Raw genomic sequence first — 19615 nt, 5'->3', positions numbered from 1 at the left:
GCCATCTTGGACGCCATCTTGGATTTCTTGATTGTCCGACCATTTGGGTTAAAATGAAATATCGTTTCGTATTCTACGAACCCTTGTGAACATTTTGGTATATAAAACTTACTGTTCCTAGACATAGACTGGTTGACCCCCAAAATATGCATGATTTACTAGTTCATTTCCTACACTATTATGAATTCGTTGTAAAGATAGTTTGTAAGTTTATTATGACTTTGTATTAACGTTTGTTTGCTATATAACCCTCGCCCATGTGTCTAATATTGAAAGGAAAATTATACAGACCATGTATAAATTATATAAAGATATACCCTGCAACAAGCAGGATAAATAATCTTCTGTTATTGCTTTGTTTTAATTGTTCTTAACTAATATTCTTTCAAAAGGTTTAACCTTAGGTAGGTGGTGGTCTTTGGCAAAACTGAGAATACGAAAATACACTGCATTGTTCTTTTTATTTGCATGAAAAGTCACATGGCTTTTACAATTAATTATTATACTAGTCTCAGATATTTTTAATTACTAGTCCGGTCAATCAATCAATCAATAAACCAACCAGTCAAACAACTGACTCACTAACTTACCAGCCAAATTATCGATCAGTCAACAAATAAATCAACGTGAGGGAAAGTGTTCAATGTGCATGTATAACATAATTAAGAACAAGAATTGGGTTAAGTCGTGTATGGAATAATGGTTAAAAACACTTTCAGATGTAAGATTAATCCACATTCTTGCAAACAATCAACAAAATCAATTCTCCAGCAGAATTTATCAAAAGATTTTTTTCAGAAAAGTGCAGTATTATTGAATAAAATCGAAACGTAATTTCCTGTAATTTCCCGTGAAAACACGATTGCTTGGAAAAAAACGCCCGACATATTCAATACAATTTAATTATAATTTCAGTGAAGTACGGCATAAAACATTTGATAAAAATGTGTTCTAGGCGTCAAAAGGATTATGAAACTAAACTGTCGGTTTTGTTGTGAGCTGTACTTTTTCTTTAACAAGATTTTAAATATACATGTATATTGTTTTTACAAATATCCTTATTTCAAAGGTCTATCCCAGGCTAAAGTAAAAAGGAAAAAATAGTGCCCTCTTTGTTAGAACAAAAGTATAACAAAAAACAAACAAAACAAAAAACAACAACAACAAAGTACAATAACAACAAAGAAAACCAGAGAAATCTGTAAATTTGATAACAATGAACAGGTCTAATCAAATCGATCCCGCAACATTTTCAATCTTGCCGTTTTGGTGTATTTAGAGTTATTTTCTTATTTTAAAAATTGAATTTTTATTTTTTTTTAAATAATTTGATTTTCATTTGTGACAAAAGTCACAAAGGTAAGCTAAATCGTAGGTGTTTTATTTATAGTAAATTACATTATTTCTTACTAAAACTTAGTCTTTGTCCTTTAATGACTCTCAAGGGATTTTTTCCATATATCAAAATTTAATCTTCTGCTCTTATATAATACAAGTTTAAAATATGAATAATTAAATTTGTAACAGCTTTAGAGTATGCAAAAGTTATATTTAAAAGATTGCTTAGCAAAACGATTTTTTTCTTTTATTTCAAAATATATGGATCCCTATATTGTAATAATGTTCATGTAGATTTAAGTTTTCAAAATGGTAGAAGTATTATTTTTCATGTCTACGAATAATGGGGTGTAAGCTAGCATAAGGTCGTGACGTAATTTACAAATAATGTATAAATGACAGTGTATAATGTAGAGATTATTTGGAATTGTGTAAAATTGTGTGACAAAATACGCAAATTAAACCCTTTTCTTTACAACATTTTGTCTTTAAGTATGGACTAAGAATTTTCATAAATCACATTCAGCTGACATGAGAATAACAAGATGGGTAGGATGGGTTGTAATCGATGGAAAAATAATTAAAATCATTGTTACATAACATGTATATGATAAAATGTTTAAACTGACAATGTCTGTGATAATGCATATTTATACCATGTTACCATGTTTAAATTATGGCATAAGAATCATTTTTGCAAAGTCACGCACTCTTGATTAAATTGTCATTTTCGTTGCATAGAGTCTCGTACACTATACTAGATTTAAGATAATGTTTACAAGTTTCCTACTTTAGAGAAATACCTCTTGGTGAGTATTTGTTTATAGCAATATTGTGAAATCCAATCACGGGTAAAAAAAATACAACCACAATGAGTATGTGCATGTTGAAAAATATGATCCAAATTGAATAAACCTGTTATCAAACTCACGTATCTTGCAGTCGATTCATCAAAATATTCAAGAATTTTGCATATACTTGCATGAAATATATTCAATTTAAACTAAAAACATTATTTTCCCGGGGTCACGGACTCCCCTAGGGTGCCTGCTTCAATATTATGAATTTGGCCTGCTGATCTCAAACTTATTGGAACCCATGACAAAGTCGCTTAACTTGCTTTGCATACTGATGAATTTGATAATGTTTTTTATAATCGAAAAGCTGGATAGAATGATAGAAATCTGTTTACAAGCATTTTCCACAAGAAAAGTGGAGTGAAAGAAACGTGGTTTTATTGAACTAAGTTTTCAATTTCTCACTTGTTTCTTTTTTTTTTCTTTAAGTCCTTTCATCTTAAAGATTTAATACCGAATAGCCCAGTCCTGTGAGAGTTGTCTGTATTTCAGAACAATATTTCAAAAGATTTGAATAATAATCTGTTTGAGAAAACATGCAAATTTCTTTTTCTCAACAAAGACAAGACTTAATAAAACAAAGAAAAAATAACAATAAAGCTATCTTATAATCACTTATCCTCGTGGCAGAAAAGCGTTAACTGGAAAAGAGAAGTCGTGCAGTAATATTGTATTTGCATGGCCCATTTGTATGAATTACTGCATCGTTAGTGGTTCTAGAGGGATCCTTTGAGCAATTGATTATAATTATATTGTGTTGAAAAAAATACTGATTAAACCGAAGGATCTCCTTACCTAGAAATAGAATTCTATTTATCTTTACACTAACTGCTTCTAAAAGAATTCAATTAAAGTAATTAAATTGGTCCTTTACAAACAGCGTTTAGATACTATATTTGTGAAATATGTGTGTCAAATGTTGAAAACTTCTAAGGTATATGATGGAATATTTCAATATAAGCGAGTCTTCAGAACGGTTTAGAAAATTAAACAAATAACAAATTAAAACAAAGCGCATTCAGAAGCGGGGGATAAATTTACATGTACAATGAATTAATATTATTTCTTTTTATGTTTGAAGTTAACTATACTGAGAAATTGTAGGATCGTAATATGAGACAGAAAAAGGGGATTAAAATAAAATAAAAACTGTAAACTGTAGGTTTTTGATATATAACTAGATCATTACCCTTTTGTAGCACCTAAATTATTATATTTTTTTCTAAATCAAAAATACGGGGACGATATTGTGATCAGGTTGTTATGAAACCGAAATGATTTTGCATGACAGTTGTTAATTTGAAATCTCAGTTTAAGACGGTGCTGGCTAGAAGGCAGTGAGAGATGGTTCATTTTTATATAATCTTTCATGAACTGACATAATCAAACAAAGCACAATTTTGTTGTTTCCTTTGTTTACTTTTTCTTCAGATTTCAAAACAAATAATCAAATCATCATGATAGAATTCTAACGAATAAATTATGTCCATTCTGTAAAATGTTTTATTTTCAGTGTCTGATAATGTACATTTAAAATAAATTATAACTGGTTAATGAAAGGGAATTTGCGAGAACAAGTTTAGAGATCTTTCCTTTGACAAATAATTAAACACATGGGTCTGGATTCAGTATTTTTTTGTAATTTATATTTGTCTATTTCATGTGCTTTGCACAACTTAGTAACTCGTTATCACGACATATTAAGTCTTTTCCTCGAGAAAGTATCTCGTGGGAATGAGATAAAAAGCAACATACTTTACTTGCAAAAATGATCAATAACTAAATATTGTCTCAAACAAACAAATAAAGATAGACAGAAAAACCTCTTTTCCAGGTAAGGTCCAATCAAAATTGAAACACGCGCAAGACATTTCATTTCTGCATCTTTTCATTTAGTAAAATTGTCTGTGTTAAACAACATGTGTTTTCAGACAGAATTGATCAGACAGTTATTCTCATCTGCAACTCTGTGATAAAGACACCTTGGTTTCTAAAACATTATTTCTCTTATAGGAAATATAGAAAAAAAATGAAGCTAAGATTTATGTACCTTGCATAACAGCGTCCCCATCTGAATATATGGTAAATTTGCCATAAAATGAAAGTTGACATGTTATGTCTACACAGAAAGTTCTTTTCTAGGATATAAAGAGAAAATACTTTCGGGAAGCATACCTTTTACCATCAGAAATAGCATTGATACAGTGAATTGTATTGCCTATGTTTAAATATTATGGAATTTAAAGCAATACAAAATCATTACATTGAAATTGTATTGTAATTAAAAGAACTTGTATACAAGGGCTGCTGGTTATATGTTATATTATAATTATGAAATAATGGATAATAAATTTGGTTTTTAGTGCCAATATACGATGTTACACGGGGCCAATACGAGACTGGACGGACCAATTTGAAAATTGAATTAAAAGAGCATAATTTATACGGAAGGAAATATTTTCATATTAGTTTGGAGAAGCAGGACCAACAAATAATCAAAAAATCAAATAACAAATTCGCCAATATGAAAATACCTCATAAATACGTTATGATTAACAAAGGGTATGTTTTTGTCGTCGAATTCTTTTTGACAAATTTTACGACTATATTATCTATATAGACGGCTGTAACAATTTTATTTATTATAATTTATTGTAATAAAAATGATGTGCAGCCTTATAAATTTGTTTTAATGATATTTTGTCAGTTTATTATGACTTTGTTTAAATGTTTGTTTGCTATATAACCAATGTGTCTAATATTGAAAGTAAAATTATACTGGCCATGTTTAAACTATATACAGATATTCCCTGCAACAGGCAGTATAAACTGTCATCTGTTATTGCTCTTAACTTATATTCTTTCAAAGGTCTAACCTTATAATGATGGTTTTTGACAAAACTGAGAATACGAAAATACATTGCACTGTTCTTTTTATTTGCATGAAATGTCACATGGCTTTTACAACTTATAATCAATTAATTATACTAGTCTCTGATATTTTCAATTATTCGTCCGGTCAATCAATCAATAAACCAACCAGTCAAACAATCGACTCACTAACTTACCAGCCAAATTATCGATCAGTCAACAAATAAATCAACGTGAGGGAAAGTGTTCAATGTGCATGTATAACATAATTAAGAACAGCAATTGGGTTATACTCGTGTATGGAATAATGGTAAAAAACACTTTCAGATGTAAGATTAATCCACATTCTTGCAATCAACAAAATCAATTCTCCAGCAGAATTTATCAAAAGATTTTTTTTTTCAGAAAAGTGCAGTATTATTGAATAAAATCGAAACGTAATTTCCTGTAATTTCCCGTGAAAACACGATTGCTTGAAAAAAAAACGCCTGACATATTCAATACAATTTAATTATAATTTCAGTGAAGTACGGCATAAAACATTTGATAAAAATGTGTTCTAGGCGTCAAAATGATTATAAAACTAAACTGTCGGTTTTGTTGTGAGCTGTACCATTATCTTTAACAAGATTTTAAATATACATGTATATTGTTTTTACAAATATCCTTATTTCAAAGGTCTATCCCAGGCTAAAGAAAAAAGGAAAAAATAGTGCCCTCTTTGTTAGAACAAAAGTCCAACAAAAAACAAACAAAACACAAAACAACAGCAACAAAGTACAATAACAACAAAGAAAACCAAAGAAATCTGTAAATTTGATAACAATGAACAGGTCTAATCAAATCGAGCCCGCAACATTTTCAATCTTGCCGTTTTGGTGTATTTAGAGTTATTTTCTTATTTTAAAAATTGAATTTTTTTTAAATAATTTGATTTTCATTTCAGAACTTGTTACATAATGTATGACAAAAATCACAAAGGTAAGCTAAATCGTAGGTGTTTTATTTATTGTAAATTACATTACTTCTTACTAAAACTTAGTCTTTGACCTTTAATGACTCTCAAGGGATTTCCATATATAAAAATTTAATCTTCTGCTCTTATATAATACAAGTTTAAAATATGAATAATTAAATTTGTAACAGCTTTAAATTACGCAAAAGTTTTATTTAAAAGATTGCTTAGCAAAACAATTTTTTTCCCTTTATTTCAAAATGTATGGATCTCCATATTGTAATAATGTTCATGTAAATTTAAGTTTTCAAAATGGTAGAAGTATTATTTTTCATGTCTACGAATAATGGGGTGTAAGCTAGCATAAGGTCGTGACGTAATTTACAAATTATGTATAAATGACAGTGTATAATGAAGAGATTATTTGGAAATTGTGTAAAATTGTGTGACAAAATACGCAAATTAATCCCTTTTCTTTACAACATTTTGTCTTTAAGTATGGACTAAGAATTTTCATAAATCACATTCAGCTGACATGAGAATTACAGGATGGGTAGGATGGGTTGTAATCGATGAAAAAATAATTAAAATCATTGTTACATAACATGTATATGATAAAATGTTTAAACTTACAATGTATGTGATAATGTATATTTATACCATGTTACCATGTTTAAATTATGGCATAAGAATCATTTTTGCAAAGTCACGCACTCTTGATTAAATTGTCATTTTCGTTGCATAGAGTCTCGTACACTGTAGTAGATTTAAGATAATGTTTACAAGTTTCCTACTTTAGAGAAATACCTCTTGGTGAGTATTTGTTTATAGCAATATTGTGAAATCCAATCACGGGTAAAAAAAATACAATCACAATGATTATGTGCATGTTGAAAAAAATGATCCAAATTAAAAAGACCTGTTATCAAACTCCCACATCTTGCAATCGATTCATCAAAATATTCAAGAATTTTACATTTACTTGCATGTAATATATTCCATTTTGACTAAAAACATTATTTTCCTGGGGTCACGGACGCCCCTAGGGTGCCTGCTTCAATATTATGAATTTGGCCTGCTGATCTCAAACTTATTGGAACCCATGATAAAGTCGCTTAACTTGCTTTGCATACTGATGAACTTGATAATGGTTTTCGAAAAGAAATATATAATCGAAAAGCTGGATAGAATGATAGAAATCATATTTACAAGCGTTTTCCACGAGAAAAGGGGAGTGAAAGAAACATGGTATTCTTGAACCAAGTTTTCAATTTCTCTCTTGTTTCTTTTTTTTTCTTTAAATCCTTTCATCTTAAAGATTTAATACCCCAGTCCTGTGAGAGTTGTCTGTATTTCAGAACAATATTTCAAAAGATTGGAATAATAATCTGTTTGAGAAAACATGCAAATTTCTTTTTCTCAACAAAGAAAAGACTTAATAAAACAAAGAAAAAATAGCAATAAAGCTATTTTATAATCACTTATCCTCATGGCAGAAAAGCGTTAACTGGAAAAGAGAAGTCGCGCAGTAATATTGTACATGTATTTGCATGGCCCATTTGTATGAATTACTGCATCGTTAGCGGTTCTAGAGAGATCCTTTGTGCAATTGATTATTATTATATTGTGTTGAAAAAAAAATACTGATTAAACCGAAGGATCTCCTTACCTAGAAATAGAATTCCATTTATCTTTACACTTACTGCTTTTGAAAGAATTCAATTAAAGTAATTAAATTGGTCCTTTACAAACAGCGTTTAGATTCTACAATTGTAAAATATGTGTGTCAAATGTTGAAAACTTCTAAGGTATATGATGGAATAATTTAATATAAGCGATTCTTCAGAACGGTTTTAGAAAATTGCTATTTAACAAATTAAAACGAAGCGCAGTCAGGAGCGGGGGATAAATTTACATGTACAATGAATTAATATTATTTCTTTTTATGTTTGAAGTTAACTATACTGAGAAATTGCAGGATCGTAATATGAGACAGAAAAAACAAGATTAAAATAAAATAAATACTGTAAACTGTAGGTTTTTGATATATAACTAGATCATTACCCTTTTGTAGCACCTAAATTATTATATTTTTTCTAAATTAAAAATACGGGGACGATATTGTGATCAGGTTGTTATGAAACCGAATTTTTTTTGCAGAACAGTTGTTAATTTCAAATCTCAGTTTAAGACGGTGCTGGTAGAAGACAGTGAGAGATGGTTCATTTTTATATAATCTTTCATGAACTGACATAATCAAACAAAGCACAATTTTGTTGTTTTCTTTGTTTACTTTTTCTTCAGATTTCAAAACAAATAATTAAATCTTCATGATAGAATTCTAACGAATAAATTATGTCCATTCTGTAAAATGTTTTATTTTCAGTGTCTGATAATGTACATTTAAAATAAATTATGACTGGTAAATGAAAGGGAATTTGCGAGAACAATTTTAGAGATCTTTCCTTTGACAAATAATTAAACACCTGGGTCTGGATCCCGTATCTTTTTATGTAATTTATATTTGTCTATTTCATGTGCTTTGCACAACTTAGCAACTCGTTATCACGACATATTAAGTCTTTTCATCCAGAAAGTATCTCGTTGGAATGAGATAAAAAGCAACATACTTTACTTGCAAAAATGATCAATAACTAAATATTGTCACAAACAAACAAATAAAAATAGACAGAAAAACTTCTTTTCCAGTTAAGGTTCAACCAAAATTGAAACTGACCATTGATCTACGCGCAAGACAATCGTTTCTGCAACTTTTCATTTAGTAAAATTGTCTGTGTTAAACAACATGTGTTTTCAGACAGAATTGATCAGACAGTTGATATCGTCTGCAACTCCTTGGTTTTCCTTTATTGGAAATATAGGAAAAAAATGAAGCTAAGATGTATGTACCTTGTATAACAGCGTCCCCATCTGAATATTATGTAAATTTGCCATAAAATGAAAGTTGGCATGTTATGGCAACACAGAGATATAAAGAGAAAATTACTTTCGGCAAGAACACCTTTTAACATTTGAAATACAATTGATCCATAGTATTTTATTTTCTATGTTTAAATATTTTTCAATTTAAAGCAATACAAAATCATTGTATTGAAATTGTATTGTAATTAAAAGAACTTGTATGCTAGGGCTGCTGCTTATAGGTTATATCATAATTATGAAATATAATTATGAAATATTGGATAATAAATTTGGTTTTTAGTGCCAATATACGATGTTACACAGGGCCAATGCGAGACTGGACCAATTTAAAAATTGAATTAAAATAGCATATACGGAATGAAGCATTTTGATATTAGTTAAGAAGCACTCCTAAATCAAATAACAAAGTCACCAATATGAAAACACCTTATAAATACGTTATGACTATTAAAGTGCACGTTTTTGTCGTCGAATTTTTGTAACAAATTTTTACGACTATTATATCTATAAAGACGTCTGTAACAATTTATTTTATACTTAATTGTAATAAAAAATGATGTACAGCCTTATGAATTCGTTGTAAGATAGTTTGTCATTTTATTTTGACTTTGTATTAACGTTTGTTCGCTATATAACCCTCGCCAATGTGTCTAATATTGCAAGGAAAGTTAAACAGACCATGTATAAATTATATAAAGATATACCCTGTAACAAGCAGGATAGATAATATTCTGTTATTGCTTTGTTTTAATTGTTCTTAACTTATATTCTTTCAAAAGGTCAAACCTTAGCTAAATGATGGTCTTTGGCAAAACTGAGAATACAAAAAAAACACTGCATTGTTTTTTTTATTTGCATGAAAAGTCACATGGCTTTTACAATTTATTATTATACTAGTCTCAGATATTGTTAATTATTCGTCCGGTCACTCAATCAATCAATTTATCAATAAACCAACCAGTCAAACAACTGACTCACTAACTAACCAGCCAAATTATCGATCAGTCAACAAATAAATCAACGCGAGTGAAAGTGTTCAATGTGCATGTATAACATAATTATAAGAACAACAATTGGGTTATACTCGTGTATGAAATAATGTTTAAAACACTTTCAGATGTAAGATTAATCCACATTCTTGCAAACAAACAATAAAATCAATTCTCCAGCAGAATTTATCAAAAGATATTTTTCAGAAAAGTGCAGTATTATTGAATAAAATAGAAACGTAATTTCCTGTAATTTCCTGTAAAAACACAATTGCTTGGGAAAAAACGCCTGACATATTCAATACAATTTAATTATAATTTCAGTGCAGTACGGCATAAAACATTTTATGAAAATGTGTTCTGGGCGTCAAAAGGATTATGAAATTAAACTGTCGGTTTTGTTGTGAGCTGTACTATTTTCTTTAATAAGATTTTAAACATATATGTATATAGTTTTTACAAATATCCTAATTTCAATGGTCTAATATCCCAGGCTAAAGTAAAAAGGAAAAATAGTTCCCTCATTGTTAGATCAAAGGTACAACAAAAAAACAAACAAAACAAAAAACAACAACAACAAAGTACAATAACAACAAAGAAAACCAGAGAAATCTGTAAATTTGATAACAATGATGAACAGGTCTAATCAAATCGAGCCCGCAACATTTTTAATGTTGCCGTTTTGGTGTATTTAGAGTTATTTTCTTATTTTTAAAATTGATTTTTTATTTATAATTTGATTTTCATGTATGACAAAAATCACAAAGGTAAGCTAAATCGTAGGTTGTTTTATTTATAGTAAATTACATTATTTCTTCCAAAAACTATGTCTTTGATCTTTAATGACTCTCAAGGGATTTCTATATATATCAAAATTTAATCTTCTGCTCTTATATAATACAAGTTTAAAATATGAATAATCAAATTTGTAACAGCTTTGGAGTATGAAAGAGTTTCAGATTGTGATGATGTTCATGTAAATTTAAGTTTTCAAAATGGTAAAAGTATTTTTTTCATGTCTACGAATAATGGGGTCTAAGCTAGCATAAGGTAGTGACGCAATTTACAAATAATGTATAAATGACAGTGCACAGTGTACATAATTTTGAAATTGTGTAAAATTGCGTGTCAAAATACGCAAATTTATGCTTTTTCTTTACAACATTTTGTCTTAAAGTGTGGAATAAGAATTTTCATAAATCACATTCAGCTGACATGAGCATAACAAGATGGTTAGAATTGGTTGAAATCGATGGAAAATAATTAAATTCATCGTTATATAACATGTATATGATAAAATGTTTGTTACATGAAGTAAACACTATTTTCTTCTGACAATGTCTGTGATAATGTATATTTATTCCATGTTATCATGTACATGTATAAATTATGGCATAAGAATCAGTTTTACAAAGTCACGCACTCTTGATTAAATTGTCATTTTCGTTGCCTAGAGTCTCGTACACTGTACTAGATTTAAGATAATGTTTACAAGTTTCCTACTTTAGAGAAATACCTCTTGGTGAGTATTTGTTTATAGCAATATTGTGAAATCAATCACGGGTAAATAAATTCAATCACAATGATTATGTGCATGTTGAAAATGTGATCCAAATTGAATAAACCTGTTATCAAACTCACGTATCTTGCAGCCGATTCATCAAAATATTCAAGAATTTTGCATATACTTGCATGTAATGTATTCAATTTACGGTAAACTAAAAACATTATTTTCGCGGAGTCACGGACTCCCCTAAGGTGCCTGCTTCAATATAATGAATTTGGCCTGCTGATCTCAAACTTATTGGAACCCATGATAAAGTCGCTTAACTTGCTTTGCATACTGATGAATTTGATAATGTTTTTTATAATCGAAAAGCTGGATTGAATGATAGACATCTGTTTACAAGCCTTTTCCACAAGAAAAGTGTAGTGAAAGAAACGTGGTTTTCTTGAACCAAGTTTTCAATTTCTCACTTGTTTCTTTTTTTCCTTTAAATCCTTTCATTTTAAAGATTTAATACCGAATATCCCAGTCCTGTGAGAGTTGTCTGTATTTCAGAACAGAACAGAACAGATCTTTTATTTCTGATTTGTATATAGTACATCATCATATACATAACATAATAATATTTGAGTAACATGTAATTTTCAGTGCAATGAATATAAAGAAATTAATAAAATAATTAATATAAAGAGATTAATAATTGTAACAATTGTTATTGTTCAGATATTTGTTATTAAGCCTCAGTTAAGTCAGGATGAACATATTTAAGAAGAAAAATCAATATCAAAACTAATTTTTAATCTATCATTAAACTTTATTTTTAATAAACTAAATTTTGATCTATCATTGAACATTATTTAACGCTGTAGTTCTAACAGTCATAGCATTTTTGTAATATAGTGCTAATTTACATAGCTTATTTCTATTATTACTTTGCAGCAATGCAATAAATTTGCATATACTTGGGTTAACAAAATAATATCTTTTAATATAAAGGGTACGAATACTTGTATAACATGGACATATAAAAACAAAATGAAATTCATCTTCTAAGTCTCTTAAAGAACAACATTGACAATACCGTTCATTTCTTTGTATTCTATTTCTGGTATACCTACCATTTTGTATTCTTAAGCTATGTGCAGAAGTTCTTAATCTGGTAATAAGTCGTCTCAAATGATCAGGCAATATATCTAAATAATTTTCGTAACACTTTTTCAGAACAATATTTCAAAAGATTGGAATTATAATCTGTTTGAGAAAACATGCAAACTTTTTCTCAACAAAGAAAAGACTTAATAAAACAAAGAAAACAATAGTAATAAAGCTATCGTATAAAGCACTTATCCTCATGGCAGAAAAGCGTTGACTGGAAATGAGAAGTCGCGCAGTAATATTGTATTTGCATGGCCCATTTGTATGAATTACTGCATCGTTAGCGGTTCCAGAGGGATCCTTTGTGCAATTGATTATAATTATATTGTGTTGAAAAAAAATACTGATTACTTCCTTACCTAGAAATAGAATTTCATTTATCTTTAAACTAACTGCTTCTGAAAGAATTCAATTAAAGTAATTAAATTGGTCCTTTACAAACAGCGTTTAGATACTATATTTGTGAAATATGTGTGTCAAATGTTGACAACTTCTAAGGTATATGATGGAATATTTCAATATAAGCGATTCTTCAGAACGGTTTAGAAAATTGCTATTTAACAAATTAAAACGAAGCGCAGTCAGAAGCGGGGGATAAATTTACATGTTCGATGAATTAATATTATTTCTTTTTATATTTAAAGTTAACTATACTGAGAAATTGCAGGATCGTTATATGAGACACAAACAAGATTAAAATAAAATAAAATAAATACTGTATACTCTTGGGTTTTTGCATATAACTATATTATTATACTTTTGCAGCACCTTTATTATTGTTTTTTTTTTCTTGTACAGGGTCGATATTGTCTTTAAGTAAATTATCAGATCAAGATCAGAGTTATGAAACCGAACATTTTTGCATAACAGACTGATGTTAATTTGAAATCTCAGTGTTATTGTGTTTCTCTGGTCATTTGGTGTAATTGGTTCCAGAACATTTAGAACAGCTTTTGACGGTGCTTGGAAGGGAGCAGTGGGAGATGGTGCATTTTATATAATCTTTCATGAACAGAATCAATCAAACAGAGTACAATTTTGTTGTTTTCTTTACTTACTTTTTCTCCAGATTTTTAAAACAAATAATCAAATCATCATGGTAGAATTGTAACGTATAAATTATGTCAAATCTGATCATGTAACATATAGAAATAAATTGTAACTGGTAAAGAAAAGGGGAATTACAAGAATAATTTTAGAGATCTTTCCTTTGACAATTAATTAAACACATGATTCTGAAATTAGTATCAGGTATTCAATTTTTTTAATTTGTATTTATCTATTTCATGTGCAACTCGTTATCACGACATACTAAGTCGTTTCCTCGAGAAAGTACCTCGTGGGAATGAAAGAAAAGGCAACAGAGAAATAAAAAAGTAATGTATGCGATCTTTGTAACTTCTCACGAACGTAGTCATTCATATTTGTGAATAAAAATGAAAAGATATTTGTTGGTTTGATTGTAAACACATTTGAGCCGCGTCATGACAAAACCAACATAATGGGTTTGCGACCAGCATGGATCCAGACCAGCCTGCGCATCCGCGCAGTCGGATCAGGATCCATGCTGTACGCTATCAGTTTCTCTACTTGTAATAGAGTTGGTAAGCGAACAGCATGGATCCTGATCAGACTGCGCAGATGCGCAGGCTGGTCTGGATCCATGCTGGTCGCAAACTCATTATGTTGGTTTTGTCGTGACGCGGCTCATTTGTTGGTTTGTCTGTAGAACACATTTTTGTCATATCTCGGCGGAAGGTCCACCCAACAGGCTTTCCTGTTAAACTAACCAGTAATTACCAATTTCTCTGCAAGTGACCTACTACTAATCCCACATGATTTGTGAATCAGCATAGAGAGACAAATGACTATTAGACTTGTTGTCCGAGATCAATTGTCACCGCGAAATTTCGCCTCGTGACTGCCGGATTACAAATCCTATATTCTCCATACTGAGAGCTGAACGAGCGGACATCAAAATATACAAATAGACGTGACAGACATGAAACAGACTATGGATGAGTTAAGTATTGTTCTTTTTTCCATAAGATGGAAGCCATTTATGGAATTCATGCTAGCATGTTAATATATTGATGCCAATGTCAATGTGTCAATAAACATAAATGCTTAAATAAAAGGAATACAATACAGTTTCAAGAGCAAACGTGAACATATATTATCGAAATACTTTATTATTATCATTACTTATTCACCATCAGAATCAGTTTCGAACATTTTACAGTATATGAACAAATGAGGTTGCCGCAAGCAATAAGAATTACATGTATATGTACATAACTTTCCGAATGTTAATTTTGACTTAAAATATATCATCTTACATTTCTTCTGATAGGTGACGAAAACCAGACATATAAAGTATATTTGATATATGATATCTTAGAAAAAAATCCAAGTTAAGAAATAGATTTTCTTAAACTTAAAGTTTATAGGGAAAAACTTGAAGGTCTTCGTTCCACTTTTCGGGTTATTCTGTTTCTGAACGAACTTGAGTTTTGGGGGATTTTTTTTTTATTATTATTATTATTTTTTTATTTTTGCTATTTAATTTAGGTATTTGTCAATGTTAGTTTGTTAAATACGTACATGTAGATCACAATATATCTTTTATTTTGTTTTATTGTTTCGTATTTACACTTATTTTTAGTGGATTTATTCATTCCCTCATTTATTTATTTATTTATTTATTTATTTATTTATTTATTTATTTATTATATACTTATAAATGAAATATTGAGAAATATAAAATGCGTATTTTCATTTTCCATATTTTCACTGCAGTGAATCATATTTTCCGTATTGTCACACATATTTTCTGTATTTTCACTGATGTCTTGCCAGTTTGCTAAATTCAACGGAGAGAGTTTCTAAAAAAGCTTTTCATATTATGTCTGTGGTACAATTTATAATTTGTCAAATTATCATGTAAATGAAATGTTTATAAATAAAATATTGTTTAAACTAATTTCAGCCAATATACAAAATTTAAGGAACTGTGATGTCAAAAAAGGAAAAAAATGTATATAAGAAACAGAACATTCAAGTTTTTTTTCTTTAACCCATTACTTCATGAGCATTTTGTGAAAAATGGCTGTTTTCATTGAAAAGTCTCCCCTTACAAGTTCAAATTGCTATAAAAATATAAAAAATGCTTCAATACTAATCAAACTTGGCACAAATGTTGACTGGACCATTGCCTTTGTAACAACATACCCAGGCTTAAATTTCCTGTTACTATGGCAACGAGGGGACACCTCAAAATTGCCAAAAATCACTATTTTGCGTTGATTTTTCCATCAAAATTGATTTCAAAGTGCTGCAACTTCTCAATGGATTGAGATAGAGTCAAATGCTTTTCACCTTTGGTTACACGTTACCTTATGATTGATCTGGGGTCATTTTTAGCCTCTCAAAAGTCTAAAGTTTTCTTGGCGATTAGAAGGACTGTCGCCCCCTTCAAACCCCCCAAACAGAAGGGGGCACATCCCCCTTCTGGCAACCCCCTGATGTATCTTTTGGTTGGGGGCCGCGCCGAAAAAGTGGTCACTTTTTTAAACAACATTTCTGAAACAAAAACAGGTGTTGGGGCCAAAATAAGGCGTATTTTCACCATTTGAGACAACAATAAAGGGGGTGAAAAAGGCGTTAAAAGGCGTGTATATCGGGTAATGGGTTAAATACAGGATTTATTATTTAATTATTTTCATCTGGTGCAATGAAAATAAATCCTGTATTTATAGAAAAATCCTGTATATCTTCTATCTATTTTGACGTTATTTTATTTATTTATTGTTTATTTAGATCTATTAATTTTATTTATTTATTTATTTATTTATTTATTTATTTATTTATTTTTATTTATTTATTTATTTATTTATTTATTTATTTATTTATTTATTTATTTATTTATTTATTTACTGAGATGATAATGATTATTATGATTTGTTGATATAAACTTTATTATCTAAAATTTCAAATAAAGCTTCTTTTTGATTAACTTTTGATATTATCATTTTGCTTGATAAACTTGCAATGTATAGAATTGGGTGCGCTTTTGACATCAAATACGGTAGTATAAACTGAGCGGTTTACACAGCGAGCTTGAAAAAACGATACACCGGCTCTCCGATTCGGCAGTGGAAACGGTAAGATTTTTTTCGGATACGATTATTGACAATGGCATATTCAGATAAATTGTATTCTAGCATTTACAAAACTTGGTGCCTTATGTATTTTTCTTTTAAGATCAAAACACACTTTTATGACCTTGCTTAGGTTTAAAATTATAATCTATGCTAATGAAGTGTATGCAAAAATCTCGTAAAAACGTTGGTAGTGTCAAATCAGGTGATAATTTACAAACAGTTTATTTATAAAGCAATAAACGGATTGTTAATGTTGTTTATTTATGCATTATTATTTTGGTTCTAGGGCGCTTGCAGGAGCAATCAATTTATATTTATTATTAGGTGAAAGATAACTGGTGTATTTTCAGAGTGAACGGAGTGAGGGAAGTATTGGACTAAAACCAATAATAGAGTACTGGATCAGTTCTATTTCTACGGCAGTCAGTGATGTGTGTAGTTCACTGCTTTTTACTTCACCAAAAAATTTACACTATGCAGATTCAGTCAAAGTTAATATCAAAATAATTCATGGATGTTACATGTAAATATCAAAACTTAAAAATTGGAAACGCCTTAAATTTGGGTAGAAAAAGAAAATATCATAATTTTATATGCTGGAATAATTTATTGTGAACAAAATAATGTGTAAAGCTGTTTGATTAAGTTTTTTTTTATGGTTGAAGTTATGAGAGCATGTATTTTAAAAATGAAATAAATGCAACATTTAATAGCTGGAGTAAATTGTAATAATTAAGTTAACATGGGGAAGGAGAATAATGGAACAAGTGGAGAACCAGGAGTTCATTACAAGACTGCCGATCCAGAGTCTGTAAAGGTAAACCAAGAATCTAGCTCCCCATCAAGACGTAACTCTCAAAATGGCCTTCCTATATTGTTTGAAAGAGCGGGAAGCTGGTGGCCAAATCCAAAATTTGACTCAGAAATTTTGGAAGAGGAACAGTGGAAGAATTACTTTCCCCAAACCAGAAGAAGGTTTCAGTATGCTCTGTTCTATATATTTGCAGCATGTATAGCATGGATTGTTTATTTTGGAACAACTAAGCAATATTCAGATCACTGGCCGTACTTTTTAGTTGGAACCCTGGTTTTACTATGCCTAATTGGAGCTATCATAGGTTTCACATATACAAAACATTACAAGAAATTTTATCTTCATTCCTCGGTGTTTGTATCTGTATTGATATGTGGAGGTATTCTTTCAACAATGGTATACACTGAATCTGACTTGTCAATCATCGGAGCTTTTACAGCTACTGTGGAAGTCCTTCTCATGATGTACAGTGTCATCCCAATGCCTCTATATATGACAGTTTTAATTGGAGGCATTTATTCAATTGTGTTTGAAGTTTTGACTGCACTGCAAAACCCCTATATGCAAGCGCCGCTATTTGTAGCAGGGAAGGTCCTTCTTCATTTATGCATTCACTTGATGGGCGTTCATATCTTTACTATGAGACAGGTTCGTCAAAGGAGTACATTCTGGAAAATAGGACAGTCTACTATAGCTCGAAAAGATCTTCAAGTGGAGAAACAGATCAAAGAGAAAATGATTCATTCTTTAATGCCTCCAAAAGTTGCTAACCAGGTCATGGCAAGTAGGACAGATAAAGACGAAGATGACATACCGAAAAAGCGAGGTTCAAAGACAAAGGCTTTGAAAAAAGGAGAGATCATTTTCCGCACATTTAACATGAATAGAATGACTGATGTGAGCATACTGTTTGCTGATATTGTTGGTTTTACAAAGATGAGTTCCAATAAGACTGCTGAGGTTCTTGTAGGTCAGCTCAATGATTTATTTGGAAGGTTTGATGATCTTTGTGCTAAATCAGGCTGTGAGAAAATTAGTACCCTTGGAGACTGTTATTACTGTGTCTCAGGTTGTCCGGAACCAAAGCCTGATCATGCTAAATGTTGTGTAGAAATGGGGCTAGGCATGATAGAAGCTATTATCAAGTTTGATGAGGATAACAATGAGCAGGTTGACATGAGGGTTGGAGTTCACACTGGTACAGTACTCTGTGGTATTGTAGGAACACGAAGGTTTAAGTTTGATGTGTGGTCAAATGATGTATTACTGGCCAACATAATGGAATCTAGTGGGCAGCCAGGACGTGTTCACATCTCTGAGACATCCTATCATTTTCTTAAAGATGAGTACGAAGTTGAAGAAGGAGAAGATGTTGAAGGTAAGAAATTATATACTAATTTATCTTTTACTCATGAAATATCATTATTATTCTGCTGAACCTTTTTAAGGGTATCCTTATGTATGATCTCTAATATGCCATTACAGTTTTGCTTTATAAGCAATTTTCTCTATGTTTATGTAAATTACTCTAATAAATTGATGGAAAAGTCATGTCAGACTCCCATATATTACATGCTAATATGATTCATTACATCTATATAAAGATATCTGGTGATAAAATGGGTCCAATTCTTTGCATAAATTGATAAATTCTAAAAATGAGATTGTAAGCTAAATTAAGACAATGACAAATTTGAATTTCATTAAAATATTTAGTAGCATATTTCATTACAAAGGTATTAAATACAACAACAGCTAGAATTGTTTATATATGTAATTAATTCAATGTTGTGTTAAAATAATTATAATTTAGAAATGATTGAATTCAGTTTTTGTTTTTGCATTTTGTTGAATTTATGTAGAGGTTTAAAGGGTTTGGAGGGAACGTTGTAAGACAGAAGCTAAAAAGTCACAGCTAATACATTGTTTATTGTTAATATCATTTCTTTAGTGTGCAGAGATAATGTGCATTAAAATCTGTTTCAAAATATGTAAATTTTATAAATACCTTATTATTGTCTCT

The 19615-nt window shown here is 30.0% G+C and overlaps 1 protein-coding gene across 1 annotated transcript; it reads left to right on the top strand.

Annotated features, from left to right (window-relative positions):
- Positions 1 to 16685: 16685 nt before the first annotated feature.
- Positions 16686 to 19044, top strand: LOC132747551 (adenylate cyclase type 9-like). Its single transcript, XM_060736960.1, has 2 exons — positions 16686 to 16778; positions 17129 to 19044. The coding sequence occupies exon 2, from the start codon at positions 17521 to 17523 to the stop codon at positions 19027 to 19029; it is 1509 nt and encodes a 502-aa protein (XP_060592943.1). The 5' UTR covers positions 16686 to 16778; positions 17129 to 17520; the 3' UTR covers positions 19030 to 19044.
- Positions 19045 to 19615: the final 571 nt, after the last annotated feature.

Source organism: Ruditapes philippinarum, unplaced genomic scaffold (assembly GCF_026571515.1).
Source record: "Ruditapes philippinarum isolate M1 unplaced genomic scaffold, ASM2657151v2 ctg2908_1_1_1_1, whole genome shotgun sequence".
Classification (NCBI taxonomy): domain Eukaryota; kingdom Metazoa; phylum Mollusca; class Bivalvia; order Venerida; family Veneridae; genus Ruditapes; species Ruditapes philippinarum.
This window is presented reverse-complemented; position numbering and strand designations above follow the sequence as displayed.

Bases quoted from the DNA above. Each gene is read 5' to 3' on its own strand.
- LOC132747551 (XM_060736960.1), top strand. From the start codon at position 17,521: ATGGGGAAGGAGAATAATGGAACAAGTGGAGAACCAGGAGTTCATTAC.